General features: G+C 33.2%; 1 protein-coding gene across 1 annotated transcript in view; it reads right to left on the bottom strand.

The window, feature by feature from the left end:
* PGAP1 (post-GPI attachment to proteins inositol deacylase 1) overlaps positions 1–21,534 on the bottom strand; it is a 95,460-nt gene that overhangs the window by 30,105 nt on the left and 43,821 nt on the right. The window contains exons 14-26 of the mRNA XM_019939223.3: positions 19,769–19,844; positions 15,623–15,696; positions 15,465–15,516; positions 14,908–14,974; positions 14,368–14,476; positions 12,655–12,693; positions 9,126–9,219; positions 5,858–5,948; positions 4,844–5,041; positions 3,769–3,904; positions 2,448–2,498; positions 1,781–1,968; positions 280–384 (exon numbers count right to left, since the gene is read on the bottom strand). Of these exons, the coding sequence (XP_019794782.1) occupies positions 280–384; positions 1,781–1,968; positions 2,448–2,498; positions 3,769–3,904; positions 4,844–5,041; positions 5,858–5,948; positions 9,126–9,219; positions 12,655–12,693; positions 14,368–14,476; positions 14,908–14,974; positions 15,465–15,516; positions 15,623–15,696; positions 19,769–19,844 (1,280 nt within the window). The remainder of the gene's footprint in view (positions 1–279; positions 385–1,780; positions 1,969–2,447; positions 2,499–3,768; positions 3,905–4,843; positions 5,042–5,857; positions 5,949–9,125; positions 9,220–12,654; positions 12,694–14,367; positions 14,477–14,907; positions 14,975–15,464; positions 15,517–15,622; positions 15,697–19,768; positions 19,845–21,534) is intronic.

Below are 21,534 nucleotides of genomic sequence, written 5' to 3'. Positions count from 1 at the left end.
CCTGTATTTTTTGGAAGCAAACCTTAGATATCATATCTTTCAAGGGTTAACTTTTTAAAGAAAAAAAATGATTATATCCTAACAAATAAAATGCATAATTAAGGACACAAATATAATACATTTGCATATAAACTGTATTTGCACATAAACCATAATTACTATTATAGCTTTACCTTCAGGAATAGTCCAAGTAATTAGGAACAAAAGACATGTTTCAGACATGAAAGTATGATAAAGACCAGGAACAGATGTGAGAAAAAAAAGATTAAAATACTATACCTTGATTTTATTGAAGCAGTGTAAGTATTTCCAAGAACTGCCATAGTTGGAATAAGGATAAATGCCAAAGGTTTACACGGATCAGGATTAAGTTTAAAGTAATACCTATGTCAAAAAGAAAAAAATAAAACATAAATCAACAAAGCATTGCCAATCATTTTAAATTCTCAGAATCAATCAACTAAATACACTTCAAAACGTTCCTATAGCGATATGGATATAAGAGAGCTCTAAACAGCTCAAGAAATCATTGATAAATAAATTTTGCTCTACATCTTTTTTTACCGCTGTGGCCTCTCCCGCTGCGGAGCACAGGCTCCGGACGCGCAGGCCCAGCATCCATGGCTCACGGGTCCAGCCGCTCCGCGGCATGCGGGATCCTCCCGGGCTGGGGCACGAACCCGCGTCCCCTGCATTGGCAGGCGCACTCCCAACCACTGCGCCACCAGGAAAGCCCTCTACATCATCTTTATACTCAGGTTTTATGTGGAGAATTATGTTCAGAAACTACTAAAGGAAATGAAAATATCCCATCTGGAAGCACTTCCTTTTTACAATAAGTATATGCCTCAAAGGTCATATATAAATAATATTTTATAAAACGAATTATTTAAAACATATTTAAACTGCTCTATTTAAAAAAGATGAAAAACATGAAGGTTTATATAAAGTAACTGTCTACAGCCTTCTAGAATCATAAATTTGTGCTCAAGTAATTTTCTCCCCAAATCTGTGGACAAAAATTTGCACTTTGATTAAAATAAGGGACAAAGGAAGGATATTAATATCTGGTGACCTGTGATTTAATTTACTGAACTTATTTTGATTCGGCCAACTTAAAAAAAAAAAAAAACTTCCAGTATTTAGATAATCTGAAAGTTTTACATCATTTCTAAAAACTATATTAAGCAGGGATTAACTATTAACTGGATAACGTGGTTTTTTCAAAGACAATATCAATAATTAAATATTCTAGAAATAACCTTAGAGAGCATTTTTAGGCTCTCATTTAACCTAGGACACTTATCAGGTAACAAAGCAAATGACGGTTTTCTAGTAAAACAGCTGATCATTTATTTTAGTTCAACGTATAGGACACATCAGAAAAGTACACACTTCCTTCGTTATTTCTATTATTTTAAATGTAATCATTTTTCTTCCCCTCAAATCTCAGAAAATATAAAATTGATCGTGAATTGAAAAATATATAAAGCACTAGCATTATGAATACTATAAGTCAGCAAAATAAAGCACATTTTCACATATTTCTAGACTCAAAGAAGGTTAAAGAAAATACAATCCCTCCCCTTTTGGGCAGATTTTGGGAAAGTTTATATTCTCACGGAAAAGAAGAAAATGTGAATACGTTGAAAATAAATTTCAGGTGATACCTTCTTGTTCTTGAGAAAGTTTTATGAAACATTAGGAATCCTACAAGTCTCTACTTACAGATATTTATAGTTTGAACCACATAAATGGTAATTATATAAATAAAACACACCTAAGATTCTTCAGCCAATAAATTAAAGATGGCATGCTGAGTAATACAATCCATGTTAATAAGTTAATCACGGTACTGTGCATGCGAAGACTGTCTTCAGCATCGCTGGCAGATAAACGGAGGTGGTATACTGTAGAGTCTTTATGGTGATTGGATTTTTTTTCACTTCTTCTAGAGTGTTTGGGGTTCTACAAAGCAATAAAGTTAAAATATCAAGATATTAAGTAAAATTTAAGTTTATTATTTCATTTAGAATCATACTCAATTATCTAACAGCTAAATAAATACATCTTTCCATTACCAAATTGATATAAAATACTGAATTATCTTGTTTGAAAGTATTTTAAAGCAGTTATCAGTTATAAAATTTTTATTCCTTTGACTTGTTATTTCCACTGCTAAGAATATATCCCCTTAAGTAATTACTTGAAATAAAATTTAAAAGATAATTGTGATAAAAACAACTAAGGACTGACAAAGATCAAATTAAATGACAATTTAAGTCTTATTTTAATACTCATTAGGCTCGCTTTTCTTAAAGTTATTTAAATTCATAAAATCTTTTAAATACTGTAAAGTTCTAACCTTTTTTTACAGAAATAAACTTTTATATTTTTCCATGTTCTTTCATACTAAAGTGATATAGCGTTTTGAAAATAAAACTTACCACAGTCTGGCTATTTTTAAAAGTTGTTAAGCTGGCTTGCAGATGAACAATCTATGAAAAAGAAAAGACTTTAATTTTACTTTTATTTTGAAACAAAAAACATAACCATTTTTACTGAAATTGAGAAGCACTGTAATTTGAAATTTTAAAAACCTAAATAAAAATTCATTTAAACACTTAAACACATTCTTTTAGAAAAGATAAATAATAACTACATGTGCTTGCTATCATGGATTAAAAGACAAACAAAATAATACAAAATTCCAGAGTATGTTGGGGTCAGGATATAATGCTATATCTTCCACATTGTGTGAGCCTATGCTTGAATGGTGGCTTGCTATCGCAACTTAAAGTGTCATGTGAGTCAAAAATTTGGTTTTATTCAGCGTAGTATAAAGAGTTTAACATGTGTTATATAATCTAAATCTTTGAAAATCTGGAACTCAATTATATAGGGTGGTGAAATGTTTACAAGAACCTGAGAAAGTCTATAAATTTACTAGGTTTGCTTAAGTATTTGAGAAAGTTCTGCTAATTGTGTCAGTTGTTTGAAATATGCAGTTAAAAAAACTAAAAATATTATATTTATAAATCAAATTAATTTATATTTGTAAATCAAAATAATTCTAAATAGTTTTTTCTGATGGACACATTTTTCCTTTGTAAACTGAAAGTAATCTATAATGTGCATGTATTAGTGTTAAATGCAGACGCAAATAAACCTTTGTTAAAAAAAGGAAAAAATTATTATCCTTTCCAGTATCAACTGTCTCTACGTAAGATTAATGTGGAGAACATGCAGTTGTATAAGGTAGATTTTCCTGAAAAGCTGTCAGCCTTCTTAGAAGTGTTTTTCATTTCCTCAGTAAAATTGTCAGCTTAATTTTATCGTGTCTTGTCATTCTTCAGCAACATTTGTAACATTCTACATTATTTCAGCATGATTGACAGCCTGATCCCTCTGACATAACTTTTTGTTTTGTCTATTATCCACGTTGAAAGGGAGGTGTGAATAAAAACCATTCTAGTAAAATGTTTTTTAAAAAGTTAACATTACTTGCCAGAGCATCAAGCAATATGGAACAGATTAAATCTCCTCCCTTCCCTTTGTTTTTAACAAAGAAACCCACTCAGATTAGTAACTTCAGTTCTACAGTTAACTATATATATTTGAAATAGCTAAGATGTTAAAAAAAACTTTACATGTAGGCCTGTTACATAACAGCAGTGATCAAAAAAATTTTTTTAACAACACCCACGGGAAAGTCTATGCCTGTCTGATACAAAGCTCAGGCCTTCTGACTTTACTGATTTGACATACCTTAAACACATAGTAAAGATAAGTAAGAAGGATGGCAAATGCTCCACAAGTTGTCCAACTAACTATGATCAAAACAACTGTTAAAATGGGCAAGTCTGGTGATATTATCTTCATATCTTTAGGAAGTTCAGAGGGCCTGGAATAACAAGAGTAAAGCTTTCAAAAGCATATTAAGTTACCTACACAGTCACATATAAGCAGAAAACAATACAGTGCTCTGCCAGGCTCTCCTTATTAATGTGCAAGTATTACTATAAGGTAAACAGGCTTTTTAAAATAAAGGTGAGGGGTGACACATTATTTTAAAATTCTTTTATACATTGTGATAGTTTCTCTTGCATTTATATATACTATGGGTAATACGTGTACTAAAAAAGAAAAAGTATTATTAAAGATAATTATTAATTATAGGCCCTGTGCCATACAATTCCAATCTTGATAGGAAGAGAAATACTTTTGTTCTTAAAGTCTTGAGGTCACTCAGACATGTGATGGTGTTAATGTCAGAAGCACCTCAGAAGGGTGGAGGAAGAAGCATCATTCCACAATCCCCTCTGTGACAGTAAATCGCATAACATGGCTGGTGAGGAAATGGAAACTAGATCACTGGTTTACCAAAAGCGCATACCAGCAACTTCAAACTGTCTTGGGATCATAATAAGCCTCTAGGCAATGTTTTTGGAGCTCTTATACATTTCATCTAATCTGATCCTAAATATCAAGATTGGAGTCTCAGATTTGATTGAAAATCAACATATAAAAGCATTGCCAGAGAAACACTTTGCCCTTGGAAAGATTTACAACAGTGAAATTTAAAAATACTTGTGTAATCTGTCCAACTTTTTTGATTAACTCTTGAGCACTACGGTCAAAATCAAATGTAGCATTTATCTTGAAATAAATGGTAACCTATGACAAAAACATAAGTTTGAACACTAACTCCATGTTTTGCTAGTTATACATTTTTCCTCAGAAATTATAGTTTAGTGAAAGCAAGTTAATTTTAAGGTTCCCTTTCAGAATACAGTTTTTTTCTTAGGAGCAATAAGAAAGGTTTTCGTCATTCATTCTTTACCTTTTCAAAGTCAGCCACAATGAAGAAAGGAGTCTCACAGATGTAGAAGAGAGTAGGCCACCCCAGTAGGCAGTACATGTTCCAAACAGAAAAAGAATCAAAGATACAAGGGGGAAACACATACTCTGACTAGTTAAAACGATGGCATCTAATTCTGGTAACAATAACATATCCCAAAATTCTTTAAACCATTTGTATCTGTGGATAAAAGAAAACATACAAAACATAAAAGCAAATAATACAATAAAAGCAAAAAAACCCCGACAACTCTCATTAAAGGATTTAATATTTGAAGTGTTTGACCATTCACTACAGTCCCCAGAGTACCATGATATTTCATTTATAATTATACTGAAAAAACAAACTTCAATTCCTGGTAGGGAACTACTGAGTCTAGTGATCTTCAAGGATCTGAGTCTCAAGTCTCAATGCAGCTTTACTGCTCTCATTGATCCTTGTAATGAAGTAATAACTGGTCTTTTTTTTAAGTTAGAAAGCCAATAGCTAGTTATAAAGACAGAAGAAAAGACATCTAAGTAATGGTTTTTAACCAAACAAAAACAAAAACAAAACCTGAATAAATTAAGAATGCGACGTTAAGTAGGGTAGAGAGATCTAAAATATACTTTGTATGGGAAGTAATAAAAAGTGTTCTGAGGCACTGTTTCACCAATATCCTACATTGCTTTGTGTCCATGAATCTGGGATACCCAAAGCTCATGTACCACATACATCCTTTTGAAAATGTTAAAGTCCTGGTATATTTATAGTCTAAGTTTAGACTGATATATGTGTATGTATATATATTATATATATAAGTTCAATAATTACTTCTAAACTATTGAAGTAAATGTTGATGTACTTATTAGGCCTTTGCCTAAGAGAAAAAGTCCATTTAATAAAACAAGTCAATTGCCTTATTTGTATGGAAATTTATCCTTCATATTTGAGCCAAACATAATACTTTATGTATAAAACAAAATTAAAATCATTATTACAGATAATAAAACTTACCCCAACAGAAACTTAACCATAATTACAAAAGGATCAACTTTGTATGGTTTGGCTTCTTTATCCAACATAGCAGCATATTCTAAGCAGTGACCTAGTGATTAAAAAAAAAATTATATGGAGTAGAGAATTCACAGTAATTAAGTATGAGACATATTATATGCTGCATTGTTTGTAAGAGCAACATATTTCATGTCATAGAAAGCAAGGGTCTTTATTACTACCACAGAGACTCTTCTCAAAAGATTAAAAATTACCCTAATTTGAAAGACAAATCAAAACTACAATGAGGTACCACCTCACACTGGTCAGAATGGCCATCATTAAAAACTCTACAAATAGCAAATGGTGGAGAGGATGTGGAGAAAAGGGAACCCTGCTACACTGTTGGTAGGATTGTAAATTGGTGCAGCCACTATGGGAAACAGTATGGAGGTTCCTCAAAAAACTAAAAAATAGAAATAACATATGATCCAGCAATCCCACTCCTGGGTATATATCCAGACAAAACTCTAATTCAAAAAGATACATGCACCCCTATGTTCATAGCAGCACTATTCACTATAGCCAAGATGTGGAAACAACCTAAATGTCCATCAACAGACGAATAGATAAAGATGTGGTACATATATACAATGAGATATTAGCCATAAAAAAGAACAAAATAATGCCATTTGCAGTAATGTGGATGCAACTAGAGATTATCATACTAAGTGAAGTCAGTCAGAAAGAGAAAGACAAATATATGATAGCACTTATATGTGGAATCTAAAATATGACACAAATGAACCAATCTATGAAACAGAAACAGACTCATGGACATAGAGAACAGACTTGTGGTTACCAAGGGGGAGGGGGTTGGGGGAGGGATGGAGTGGGAGTTTGGGATTAGCACATTGAAGCTTTTATATATAGAATGGACAAACAACAAGGTCCTAATGTATAGCACAGAGAACTATATATCCTATGAAAAACCAAAATGGAAAAGAATATAAAAAAGAATGTATATATATATATGTATGTGTGTGTGTGTGTGTGTGTGTGTGTGTGTGTGTATAACTGAATCACTTTGCTGTAGAGCAGAAGTTAACACATAAATCAACTATACATCAATTTTAAAAAGTTAAAAAAAAGAAAAAAAATAAACATAAACCTACCATAAAAATTTACTCTAATTTACTGGTTCTCATTTACATAGTCAATCATCATTTGTGAAACAAATTCAGGAAGCCAAGGCTATGGTTTTGTCATTTGTATTTTTATAAAGCTCCACAGGTGAGCTATTTTTTAAAAACTGTTTTACTGAGATATAATTCTTATAACTCAAAATTCATCCGTTTAAAGTGTATCCAATTCAGTGGTTTTTTGTATATTCATAGAGTGTGCATTAACAACCACAGTCAGTCTTAAAACATTTTCATTACTCCCAAAAGAAACTGTTCCCCTTAACTGTCACCTCCAATGCCTCCCCATTCCTAGGCAACCACTAATCTACTTTCTGTCTCTATAGATTGGCTTACTCTGAAGATTTCATAAAAATGGAATCATAAAATATGTGGTCCTTTGTGACTGGCTTCTTCAACTTAGCATATTTCCAAGATTCATCTATCTTGTAGCATTCAGCACATTATCTGTTCATCAGTTGACAGACATTTTGGTTGTTTCCACTTTTTGGCTATTATAAACAGTGTTTAGTGTGGATGTGTGTTTTCAGTTCTCTTGGGTCTATACCCAGGAGTTGCTGAGTCATATGGTAACTCTGTTTAACCTTTTGATGAACTGCCAGACTGCTTTCCAAAACAGCTATACCATTTTACACTCCCACTAACAGTATACAGAAGGTTGCAATTCTACAAATCCTCATTAACACTTGTTATTATCTGTCTTTTCTATCATAGCCATTCCAGTGATTTCTAATAAGCATCTTTGGTTCAGAACTACTTCTTTAATTGATTTGCGACACAATCCCATACTTAAGTCCTCTAGATTAACCAATATCATATATCTCCAGGGTCTCTGTGGACTATCTAGATATAAATCCCAAATGTTTGAAAATCAATTGTCAAGTCACTTAAAACTAAGAAGAATGAGGTGTCTCTTTTAAATTTCCAAAAATTATATTCAAGTATAGGAGATGTCATATTGCCAGAATAATCTTTTAATTAAAAGGTTGGATCTGAGCACATCACATTAAATGTTGCTTACTTCTTCCTGGAATATAATAGGTTAAATCAGGTTAAAATGAACACTAAAGGCAGACTTGAAATTGCAAAAAAGTCACTGAAAGGAAACGAGTAGCTGTGAAAGGATTTGGCACCATGGAAACGGTGGAGGGGATTTTTGGACTGCTTTTGTATGTTTTGTCCCCACTCTCTTTCCCTCTTGCCTCCTCTGATTATCATTGTACAAGCCCAGCAAGTGTGTGAGGCTCCTGGGAAATTGTTCTAACTGCTATACTCTAGAGAAGGCTTTTTGTCCAATGTACTATACAGTCTGTATTTTCTTCTCCAGATCCATGTTCTACCCTTTACTTTGCTCTGAATTCTGGGAGGCTGACTTTTATGAACTGGCTTCTAGTTGGGTTCAGTGAATAAGCACTGGCAGATAGGAGGATAGAAGGAAATAAAGTTAGTGTATTTATTTCCCTGCCTTCTCCCTGCTGAGCCACACGCTGACAGTGGCCACAGCGTTTCTGTACCCAAGGCTCAGGTGCAGTACTGCTGCTCTCTCCTACAGCTCTCTAGGTTTGCTCCCTCCCTTGCCCTGATACCTAGGAGTATCAGATGGCTCTGTTGCTAATTTGGTATTTTATCATTTGTTGTTGGTTTCCCTTAACCCTATACATACCTTTGAAATAGTCCCTTCAATTAAACTCTTAATTATTCCATTCAGTGTACAAGACCTAAATGATACAGTTGATACAGCCCAAATATTACACTGAATGCCAACTATGTGCTTGGCCCTATGTCAGGCACCGGGAATAGAATGGAGGACAAAATCCCTGTCAACCAGCTTCTATCTCTTAAGAGATCCTCAGAACAGAGGGAATAAACTTTAGACACAAGGGTATAAAATGCAGAAAACAAGTAAGGAATTTTCTTGGTAATCTCTTAAAATTTAAGAGGATCTCAAACTCCTGTAACCTTGGGAGAGAAGGGTTGTGAAGTTTCAAGAAATAGATGTGTCTTCATTAGCTACACGTAGGATAAAAAAAGTAGTAATGAAGCACTGAGGAAGGAAGAGAGGGAGGGAGGAATAGAAACATTCTTACCTGTTGAGAAAAGAGAGTATAACTGTCCTCCATAAGCAAGAAGGATACTAGATATAACATAGGCAGGAAGAGCTCCACCATGAAATCTAACTACCTAGGAAACAGGCAAATCAATGGGCAACTTCTGAATGTTCATGTTAATGAAATAAATATACTTTCACATGAAATAAAAAAGTTTTTCACTTTATACATTTTCTGACATGACTAAAAGATATCTTGAGTAATGGGTATAAAAATTCTAGGCAAAATAAATGCTAAGAATATATCGCATATTAGAAACATGTTACCTGAATTTTTCATCAAAGGCATAATAGAGGCAATATATAATTGTGTAGCACATGCTACAAAATTTTTTACAAGGAATGTTTATTGAGCATTTAATATGTTCCAGGTATAATACTAAACATCTTATATGCATTATCTCATGATCTCCTCCCCAAAATCCTTTCATATAGTTCTTATCCCTATTTTACAGATGAAGAAATTCAGGTACAGGGGGCCCAAGTAACTTGCACAATTAAGAGACAAGCGAGTTACTTACTTCCTTGTCACCTCTCTTCGCTCTTAACAGTAAGATAGGGACAATAATAGTACTTACCTTATAGGTGGTTTTAAGGATTTAAACATGTTCGTTTGTGTAAAGCATTTAGAATATGAACTTGAACATGATAAACTATCAAAAATATGAGCTGCTATTATTAGGCTTTTATGTCCTTCACCATCTTTGGAAATCTTGTGGAATGGAATTTAACTCAAAGCCTAAGTTCATAACCATTATGTTATAGCACCTCAAGTCATTCTATCAGCTGATCCAATCTCCTTAAGAAACATACATATAACAAAAACATAGTGTAAGTTCTTCTTTTAATGTTAAAGTCTTAAAAGGAAATTACTTTAAAGCATGTTCTCCAATTCACAGAACTTTTAAAAAAAAATGTACAGACTCCCCTGTCAATCTAATGAAAACTATGGAAATGAATGCTTCCACAAAATGTTAAGTAAAATTTCAGCAAGTTCAAGGCCTCCCTGAAGCTCCTCTGTGGATTCCCAGATTAAAATTGATAAGACTCAAAAAACATAAAGCTCATACTCATGATTTATAGTTTGTAGCTTTGAGTGAAAGGAGAGGAGAGTTGAGTGAAAGGGAAAAGGTCATTTTCCTACCTATTACTAAATGATGCTCACTGCCTGCTAATGACATGCTAGGAAATATACAGCATACTTTAGTTATTAAGTGTGTTGGAAAGATAGTTAAGTAGCCTAACAGGCTCAGAGTCGTACTCCTGAGTTCAGACTACAGCTTTGCTTTTCACTAGCTCTTAGGCAACTTATTTTACCCCTGCCTTCTCTCTAGGCCCTTATCAGTAAAATGGAGTTAAATAGCACTATCTCACAGGGAGTTTGAGGCTTAAATGTATTCATTTGTGTAAATCATTTGGAATAGTAACTGGCACAAGTAGGTGATCAGAAAATGTTCACTGTTATTAACCTTTAATGCTCTTCACTGTTTTCAGAAATCTTGTAAGAGGTCCTACATAAAATTTCTTTTTAATGACTGAGTGTCATTGTTATGAGTAGTAAATATGATACTGGGCCACAGATACAACAATCAACAGCCATAAACTGGCCTTCATGGGTCATATTCAAATTGTATATGTGCTTCATTTGGTTTAGTATTTGGCATAGTATTTCTTTACATTTTGAATTAGATGCCAACATTGAAAAATTAAAATATTTTATTTAAAAATTCAGATTTCTAGTTTCTCTTAAAATCTAAAGATTGGGCAACACTGGGCTTCATTCCTACATGGAAATGATTTATTAAGAGTTTAAATAATTCTCTTGAGAAAGCAACTTTCAGTTTATTTTCTGTCCTCTCTTTCATAAGAGTAGACTAAACAATATGTAAGTATATTTTCCTCTTTCCTTTTTTTTTAAAAAATTAATTTTATGAAAAAGTTATCTAATCAAAGGCTAAAGATTCTCCTAAGTGGTTTCTCTTTAGTCCTCTTTCCAGTCTTCTTTGACTGAATCAGTTAACACTGAAAATACGTATGATTTTTAAAAGACAAATAAGATATACAAAACTGAATTCATTCTCCTACTGTTCTCAAGCTAAATTTTGAAACAAACATGAAGGAAGAGCATCTTATATCATTCCAAACATTTGAGGACTTAACTCAATTGCCATGAATTCTTCAACATTTAAAAAAGTACCTACCTCTGATCCTGCAACACCCACACATCATCATTTTTTAGAAAAATTTCCATGTCTAAACAAGACTATTAGTCTAGGTTTTTTTGGTGTACATATAATTACACCTGATTATACAGTATCAAGCAAACTTGACTTTTCTTGTCACTAATCTGAATTATGAGCCCCAGGGATGATATGGATAAGAGAGTGTGTTATATCCTCAGCCATACCACCATGTACAGTGACATACTAAAAATACTATAGCATGAATTCTTCCCTTTTATTCCAAGATACAATTTTTCTTAATAATTGATCTCTTAACATTTTAGAGTATTTATTATAACTATCCATGATGCTATTTTCCAACTTACACTAACATTTAATCTTCTCTTTCTAATGTAGCACAAAATTTTTACGTATTAGCTTAGAATTTTCTAATGTTCACAAATTTAATAATAATCACAATCTAGTTCTTACCAGGTTGTTTTCAGGATCAAATGAGATAACATACATAAAAAGTTTCTGATTTACTTTTAACTTGTGAGTTTTATTATAATTATAGAATTAAATGACTTAAATATTCTGCTATGCCTAGACTGCAAAACATAACAAAAAAAATAAAGTGAAAGTAATAAAAGACACAAAATTTTTAGTGAATTTTAAAACTATAATTTCTCTGACTAATCAGTATTATCTATTTATGTCCAGATTGCACAATTCTGCAAATTATAATGATGTTGAATAATAATATAGTAGTTCTACAACTTGATAAATTATTTTTGTAACACTATTTGCCTATGAATTTAAGATACTCCCCAAATGAATTTAACCTATTTCAGCATGTTTATTTTTAATATAATTTACTTTTACCTTTTACAAACTGAGCTTGCACAACATAAAAAGTTCTTGGAAAAAGCTCATTTATATGACAGAGTCCACAGATTTTATTGGATTATGAATTATAGCATCATATGAGCAAATGAAATCTTAATATGATATCCATTTAGCCAAAAATATTAATTTTCTTGAAAATCAGGAATCAATTTTCATTTTTAGGACGTATCAAACATGAAAGCATCACCTTAAAGCCAGGGGTGGCCAACTATGGCCTGTATGCCAAGAATGGCTTTCAGATTTTATTAACGTGAGAAAAAGAAGAAAAAAGGAGAAAGAAGAAAAAAGAAGTAGCTGCAGTAGTGGCAGCAGTGGCAAGAGACTATATATGGTCTGCTGAAATACTAATATCTGGTGCTTTACCGAAAACGTTTACAACCCCTGCCTTACACTTTCTATTCACAAGGCAATAAATAATCGACAAGGAGTCTCTCTTACCTGTCCAAGTATTTGTGAAAAGGAAGTCTTAACTGTCACCTAGTTTAAAACAATTATTAAAAAAAGGTTATTTTCCCTAAACTCTAGTTCACATTTTATTAAACTGAGCACTAAGCACAATCATTAATTTTTTTATAATGATGAACCTAAAGGTACTCAAGATCTTCAAAGAATTCTCTGAACCATCAACATTTAATTTGTATCAACTGTGGTTTTGCTGTTCAATATTTTTTCTGTAATCTAATTCTTTCCCAATTGGATGAATGCTATGATACGTGGTATCATATGATACCGTGATACGTGGTAACCCTTTACTAACTAGAATATTTAATTAATCAGAATATCTTATTACCAGATCATACAAGCTAAAGGAATTTATTGAATGATTGAGTCAGAAACTATACGTATGTTTGCTGAAAAATTAAGCACAAATTGATCAACTTACTTATGTAACTCGTACTTTAAAATCTCAAACTTGCAATCATATGGTACTAAATATAGTTAAGCTAAACCACTTCTGAGTAAATTTCATAAAAATAGGTTTCACATGATATAATACCAGGAACAAACAGATCACATGTAATAAAATTTGAGCCAAGACAACATTTTAAAAAGAAATTCATCATTAATTATCTCTGCCATAAATATACCTCTTTTGATATTAGGAAGTCTGGAAAAAGGAAATTCACCTTTCATAGAGAAGTTGTAAAATAACTATATTTTGTCAATACATGGACTTTAAAAAAAATAAAGTATTTGTAAAAATATGGACATTAAGAGAATGTGCAGTACAGCCAAATTACTAACACAATTCTTTCTATCTCTATAGTAATATTAGAAATATGAAGGCACAAGCTGAAAACCATTATATCCCTGCAAAATCCTTCAATGCTAGAAACAGAAAGCAAGATATCAGAGCATTAATAAATTCCATGAAATCTAAAATAACTCATAATATAGGTCAAACTGAAGTTTGTAGGACAGATTATATTCACTTGACCTACCAATTCTAGTTTACCCTAAGAAAGTTAGCTCTAATAAAGAATCCAAATTAAAGCAACTGAGTAGAAATAAGATATTTCACAAAAACCAAAACCACCATTGAAATATATACTTCAAGCACTTAAATCTGGAATCCTTAGAAGCTGGTATGTTCTTATACAAAGAGGAACTCTTTTAGTTCATGAATCTATATGTAAATAAAATGTTACTGTTGAGTCCATTTCCCTTCTCTCAGTGCAGAGATCTACTGTGATTGTAAAACAAACCCAACAGGTACTAAATTGCACATATTAATGATTAATAGAGCTTAAAATAATGAGTGAAAATAAGATCCTTAAGCTTATCCAGTAGTGCTGGAGAATATATATCATGCCAATTACTGCAGTATAGCCATGTCAGCTGATTTCATGAAGTTCTTCAATTTATGGAGGATCCTGGACTTGGGCTTCCAAACTGAGAAGGTTAATCTGCAGTCTCAATTTGTATTTTATTTTCTATTACTTATTAAGATACATACTTTCAATGGTCCAGCTAAGGAAATACTGAGGTGGTGCTAACAGGCAAAATGGAGACTATTTAAAGTATCATAAGTAACTAACTCTCTCATATTAATTGGCTTTCGCATCACCATATATCTGAGGCAAATATAAAAATATATTTCCAGTTTAGTCTATAACTAAATCCTAAAAACTAAGCAAACATATAACTTACCTCATATTGACAGTCTGATGATGTATACATTTTTAATAATGCTACATGGCTGTCATTTTCTGGTTGAGCAATATGGAGTTTCACAGAAATTTCTGTGGAAGATGGAACCCTGAAAAGATAAACATCAGTTCTCAAATACAAAATGCTGTGAAATAACCATGGCTAAGTCAATCCTCAGCACAACACAGTGAAATAACGTAAGGAGGCTAGATGCCACACATGTTGCTATGGATTGACACTTTTCCAGTCGTATCACAGCTCCTTCTAGGACACAGAAATTGGGGGAGAGGGTGGAAAGGGGTTCATGTCTGAAGCAAGTAAGGTTTAAATTCTAGATCGCTTAAATAAGAATACTATATGGTATCTTATAATATTATATTATCTTATGGGCACAATGTTACATAAAGGATACCTACGTTTTACTAAGAGGCCCTGTAATAATTTCTCTAAAATTTTATTATGATTTAAATAAACAGACTAAGTAGAATATGTATTATTCAAAAACAACAAAGTTTAAGGTAAATTCTTTCATATACTTACTGTGCAATGGTTAGTGAATCTTCATAAGACCAGGGAATATGAAGTTTGTAGATACTAGTAATTTCTTCTGTGGAAACATAAAGGAAATATGTATTACTAACCTTATGTTACTAAGGTTACTACTATAAAATATACCTAACTATTTACACAATACTCATTTCATTAAAAAATAATCAGTAAGAGTTATATCACACAATAAATTATGGAGAATTACTTAATAATAACGTTTAATTAGACCTACAACAAGATATTAGAGCATATGGGAAGTATAAGAAACTGGAAAAACATTAAACAGCTAAATCTCAATTACTACTACGATAAAACAGCAAGATATACAGTATTTTTAAAACGTGGATATTTAAACTGAAACAGATGAAGATGCTTACTGTTAAGAAAGGGTCTATGTTAAATCCATTTGGAAACATAAACAGCTTTTCTATTATATATTTAATATTAATTTACATAAAATATATGGAAAAATAAGTATTACAGAAAATTCAAGTGAAGACCTAATGATTCTTCAAATGACAATACTATTTTTTCAGAAATACACTTACCTTTCACTCCTGAGCACTTGCTTACCACATTGACTTTAAAAGCTTGGTATATCTAATAGAGTTTGACCACAAAAATTAAAAAAAAACAAGTTTATAAGCTTGTTTAACTAAACAGTAAAGTAAAATCAAGTCCTGTTATTGTCAAGATAATTAATTACCTGTCCAAAGTTCAGAAGCTCTATATTATAGAACAGGCCACTTGTATTTAATATCACTTTCCTTGAAGACAACCCTATTGAATTAAAAGTACTGTATTACTTAGAATACCAAAAAAAATTTTTTTTAAGTACAAAAGTACTGACTGCTTAAACAATGTCTAAAATAATGCCAACAGATTTTTAACATTAGAAAATAGTTTATAGGTTCTTGCTTTCAGTATGGAGGAGTGAACTCCTAAAAATCCAATCTTTCTTCAATAAATTTTGAACAAAGCATAACATTTATAATGACTTTCAATGACATTTATGTGTTTTAAAAAATCACTACATTTCCAATTTCAAAAAGGTATGCTTTCTTGGTAGTTTTTTTTTTAACATTTTAATAAAATTTTAAAAATCGCATGCACTTACATGTGAATGCCTTTGGATAAGAATATGCAAATGCAAGTGTTCAGATGCTTCTTTGAAAAGAGAAAACAATAAGACAAACCTCCACTGTGCAATAGACAGAAAAGGCTTGAAACATTCTACCAAGTATATCACTGAAATTCTATTAATTAAAAAATAAATACTGTATGATGTTAAGATTCTTCTGTCAGTCACATTTAGCACCAGTTAAAACACATAACCAGTTTTTTCATAATGTTGCATTATCATAACTATATTATAGGATGTATACTTGGAGTTAAGAAAAAAAAGACTTAGGAAATTTTATCAACATGTAAACAAATTTGCTAAGTACAAGGTGTACCATTAATCTGTGATTAATAAATCACTTTTAAAACACAATGCTAACTTACACATTCAACTACAAACCATTTTAATAAGTACCTAATGTAACCAATATTTTAAAATACAGCACTGAATTTAAGGCACCTCAAAATGAATAGGAGAAAAACTAGTAAATATGAGGTATACTTCACATTCTACTTAATCTAATTTAAAATACCATTCACTGTGGTACCCTTCTTCACAAGTAAGATGGTCTAACTTTTGGGTGTTTAAAAAATTCTAACAGGAGGTAAGAAATAATTTAACATTTTGCTTTCCACTATGGCAAAAGGGAAATCAGAAGCTGAACACTTTACTAATTAAAAAAAAATTTTTTTTTAGCCTGACTCACACCTTGAAGATTTTAGAAAGAACATCATTATTAAAATGTTGGGGCTTCCCTGGTGGCGCAGTGGTTGAGAGTCCGCCTGCCGATGCAGGGGACACGGGTTCGTGCCCGGTCCGGGAGGATCCCGTGTGCCGCGGAGCGGCTGGGCCCGTGAGCCATGGCCGCTGAGCCTGCGCGTCCGAAGCCTGTGCTCCGCAACGGGAGAGGCCACACAGTGAGAGGCCCGCGTACCGCAAAAAAAACAAAAACAAAAACAAAATGTTGGTAGGCCCATTTGGAAGATTGTTTAACATCAACAAATAAGCCACAAGTGTTCGACTGTGTTATAATTTAAAATGTGAGACATTCACCAGTAATCAAAGCATAAACTTCCCTGAATGTTCTCACTTTTAAAACAGTTCAAGTCTTAATTTATTATTAAATCTAAGATATCAAAAGTATTGGTGGACATCAGTTACATACTATTGTCAGAGTATATTTTAGCAACAATAAAATTTTCATTTTGTCACCTGAAGAAATCAAGACCCATTCTTCTTTTAATAGATTAACTTTAAAATTGCTTAGCATATTCCAGAAGCACCTATATCCATTATGTCTAGGAAAGCGGTTTCCTATCATTATACAGTATTAATCAGTTTAGCTGAGCATAAATTAAAACAAGGAGAATTTGCCTCAATGAACATGGAATTGAATATGGTATGTGTAATCATGGAGTCACAATTACAAAAATTTGAGCAAGGGAGGGTAGATCTCTTATTTTATAAGCTTGCTATTTTTTTTTAAAATTTATTTTATTTATTTATTTATTTTTGGCTGCATTGGGTCTTCGTTGCTGCGCGCGGGCTTTCTCTAGTTGCGGCGAGCGGGGGCTACTCTTCACTGCTGTGCGGGGGCTTCTCATTGCGGTGGCTTCTCTTGTTGCAGGGCACAGGCTCTAGGCTCCCGGGCTTCAGTCATTGCGGCATGAGGGCTCAGTAGTTGTGGCGCACGGGCTTAGTTGCTCCGCGGCATGTGGAATCTTCCCAGACCAGGGCTTGAACCCGTGTCCCCTGCATTGGCAGGCGGATTCTCAACCACTGCGCCACCAGGGAAGTCCAAGCTTGCTATTTTTAATGAGGTAGGTGGTTTAGAGTTGTCATTTCTGTATTGTTCTGTGTATTCTTCAACCAAAAAAAAAAAAACGGTGAGGGAGGGATAAAAATCTTAAAGGAAGTTTCCTCTCTCAAGTAACAGATTCTTTTCACGAATGGAATACAAAAGAAAAATATTGAAAAAATTTGGCATGCCAAAAGAGCACAAGAGCCAACTTAACAAGAGCTCCCAACATCCAAAGCTGAAGCAACTTAAGCCAAAAAAAAAAGTAACAATAATATTCCATTATATCCCAATAAATAAAATAAATATCCATAAGTCCATAGTGACATAAATAAAAAATGAATAAATGGGGGAAAAGGGACAACTTTCCCTTAGGAAGAATTCCAATAATTATAGAATGCCAGTAATAATTGCTTCAGACTAGATAAACCAATGGATGCTAAAATTAGTGGGTTATTTTGAAGAAAAACAGGACACTTACACATTCTCAAAGTATCTCCCCCAAGATATTTATTAATCACAAAGAGAAAAGCAAAGCAGCAACTTTACAGTGGAGAAACCTGGCAGACAACACATTAACCAAGAAGTGATCAAGGTCCACATCATTAGTAATTACACACAGTGACATCATGTATCCTCTGATATGATACACTGAGAAGTTCACATTGCTCCTGTGATATTCTTGCCCAAAATGCATAACCTCAATCTAATTATAAGAAAGCATTAGACAAAGCCAAATAGAGAGATATTCTACAAAATAACTGGCCAATACTCTTCAAGGGCCTCAAAGTTATAAAAGACAAAGGAAGACTGAGGAACTATCAAAGATCAGAGGAAACTAGGGAGACATGACAACTAAATGCAATATGGGAACCTGGAGAACACTGGTGGAAAATCCAATGAAAACCAAATAAAACTGTAGTTAACAGTATTGTACCAGTGCTAATTTCTTAGTTTTGACAATTTTATCGTTTATGTTAAGGTGAATGAGAGCTATGTGGGAACTCTACTCTTTCTGTGATTTTTCTGTAAGTCTAAAATTATTTCAAAATAAAATTTAAAGGAATAGTTAGTTATGTGTATGTTACCACAACAACAAAAAAAAGGGAAATATTTAGAGCAATCTTGAAACCTTCAGATGGCAGGTAGTAATTTATATCTTAGAATAAACCTTTTATAAAAAGGGCCTATATGTAGTATAAGTTCATGTGAAAACACATACACACAATTACCTGCAAATGTATACGATCATGGATAAGTTTATTTTAAAGTTCATTTCTGGGACTTCTCTCATGGTCCAGGGCTAAAGAATCCGCCTTACAACATAGGGGACGTAGGTTCGATCCCTGGTCAGGGAACTAAGATCCCACATGCCGTGGAGCAACTAAGCCCGCGCACCACAACTGCTGAGCTCACATGCCTCAACTAGAGAGCACACATGCTGCAAACTACAGAGCCCACACGCTCTGGAACCTGTGCGCCACAGCTACAGAGCCCACGTGCCCTGGAGCCTGCACACCACAACTAGAGAGAGAAAACCCACACGCCACAACTAGAGAGAAGACCGTGTACCACAACGAAGAGCCTGGGCGCCGCAACGAAAGATCCCGCGTGCCTCAACGAAGATCCTGTGTGCTGCAACTAAGACCCAACGTGGCCAAAAATAAATGAAATAAATAAATAATAAATATTTAAATAAATAAATAAAGTCTATTTAAAAAAATAAGGTTCATTTCTCAGAAAATGATTGCTGGCCTACTTAAAAATCAAACCACTAAGCCATATCACGTGGTTATTCTAAGAACTACGCTTGAAATACACAAAAAACACTTAATGTTAGGGCTCTGCATTATTGCAACTAACTGGCAAAATAAATCAACACTCTTAAAAATAGAAGCAATTCTTAAGATTTCCAAAATCAAAGTACTTACCAAAGGAAAAAAGATGAGTTACAGGAAGCTGTATGGATCTTGTCTCTTTTTTAAAGAATTCACAATCTACAACAAACTGGAATATAAAACATCGATTTATTAGGAAAAAATAGAATTAAATTTATAGTAAAATATCTTCACTTGATATCTGAGTAGAAAACAAAAATCTATAAACTTCAGTTTTGAAGAAGGTATTATTTATTATCTATTACACTCTAACCCTGGTTAAATTTAGGGGGCATGAATTCCTCAAGGAGAGATGCTAAGCTAAGAGAATTTGGTGACAAAGCTTAACTTAATAGATAAATTTATTAGAGGGTCATTTCTGTAAGAGCAGATGTACAGCAAAGTTTTCTTGCAGCTAGTTTTAGGTGTTTATAGAAGAAGGACCATAAACGATGGATCAAAGCATTAAGAGCCAAGATTAACTCAAGATAATTAAGAATTTAGGTAATATATCTCTGAATTCTTTCATACTCAAAAAGAAATGTGATTTTGTTACATCTTTTCAAAAATTGCATATTTAGTATGTTTCAGCAGTCTAATTAGACTACAAAAGGCTTTTGGAGACATACTGCCATTCATCTACAGATGGCTAATGTTATTCATGTAAGATTATTTCAGGCTAAACAGAGATTATAATAAATGGCAAAGAGATTCACTATGTACAAAGGAAAAAAAAACACTATCTCAAAAAAAGTGAACCTAAAATGTGACATCTGCATCACTGCAATCTCTGTAATGGCATTTCTTATCTAATAACATTTCTACAGTGGCATAACGAACCTTGCTCTCAGCTGTCTACAATAAGAACAGTTTCATTAAAATCATTTTCACAATCCAACCAAATTACTCTGATCTATTTATATGAGCTGAGGAAGAAATTAATCCGATGCCTAACTGTAGCTAGCAAGTAGTTTGCTGTCTACAATAAGTGGAAAGTCAGTGGGGTCTATCCTAGGCTTTTCCAGTAACTACACCTTGGATTGTATTTTAAGCTGTGTTATGTTGTTTGCCTCTTGGGTGGAGTTTTGACTGTTTTTGAAAATGAAAAACAGATGAGGGAAAATGAGAATGTACACACACGAGGGAATAAAAGAAAAAAACTAAGGGGCTCTGCTTTTATTTTTCCCTCTTTAATTAGAAGGCAAAGAACACTGTCAGATATTTTCACTACAGAAAACAGCTGTTATAGAGAAATCATTTATTCAACAGGATAATTCATTATATTTTTACAAGTATCTTTGGGTGACACATTGCCTGAGACAGGGAAGCAATTTTACATCACTTTAACAGGTATTTAAAATAATACAACTTTTATTATTGCTTTAAAAATTTGGCCATTTCTTTATGGAATAAACCCTTACCCAAAAAAGAAAGAATTCAAGAGTCTGTCTCTGAAATATACAATGTAAGTAAATTTCTAATGGACTTAATTATTGTTTTCCGTCATCAAAAAATGCAAGTAATTCCATATTTACACTTGGAAAACTATATTAAGATGATTAGTTGACTTAAGAAAATTTTGAACTGCCTATTTAAATATATGTATCCTGGGCTTCCCTGGTGGCGCAGTGGTTGAGAGTCCGCCTGCCGATGCAGGGGAGGCGGGTTCGTGCCCCGGTCTGGGAGGATCCCGCATGCCGCGGAGCGGCTGGGCCCGTGAGCCATGGCCACTGAGCCTGTGCGTCCGGAGCCTGTGCTCTGCAACGGGAGAGGCCACAACGGTGGGGGGTCCGCGTGCCGCAGGGAAAAAAAAAAAAAAT

This window comes from Tursiops truncatus, chromosome 7 (assembly GCF_011762595.2).
Source record: "Tursiops truncatus isolate mTurTru1 chromosome 7, mTurTru1.mat.Y, whole genome shotgun sequence".
NCBI classification, from domain to species: domain Eukaryota; kingdom Metazoa; phylum Chordata; class Mammalia; order Artiodactyla; family Delphinidae; genus Tursiops; species Tursiops truncatus.
The sequence above is the reverse complement of the archived record's forward strand: the minus strand, read 5'-3'. Positions and strand labels throughout refer to the sequence as shown.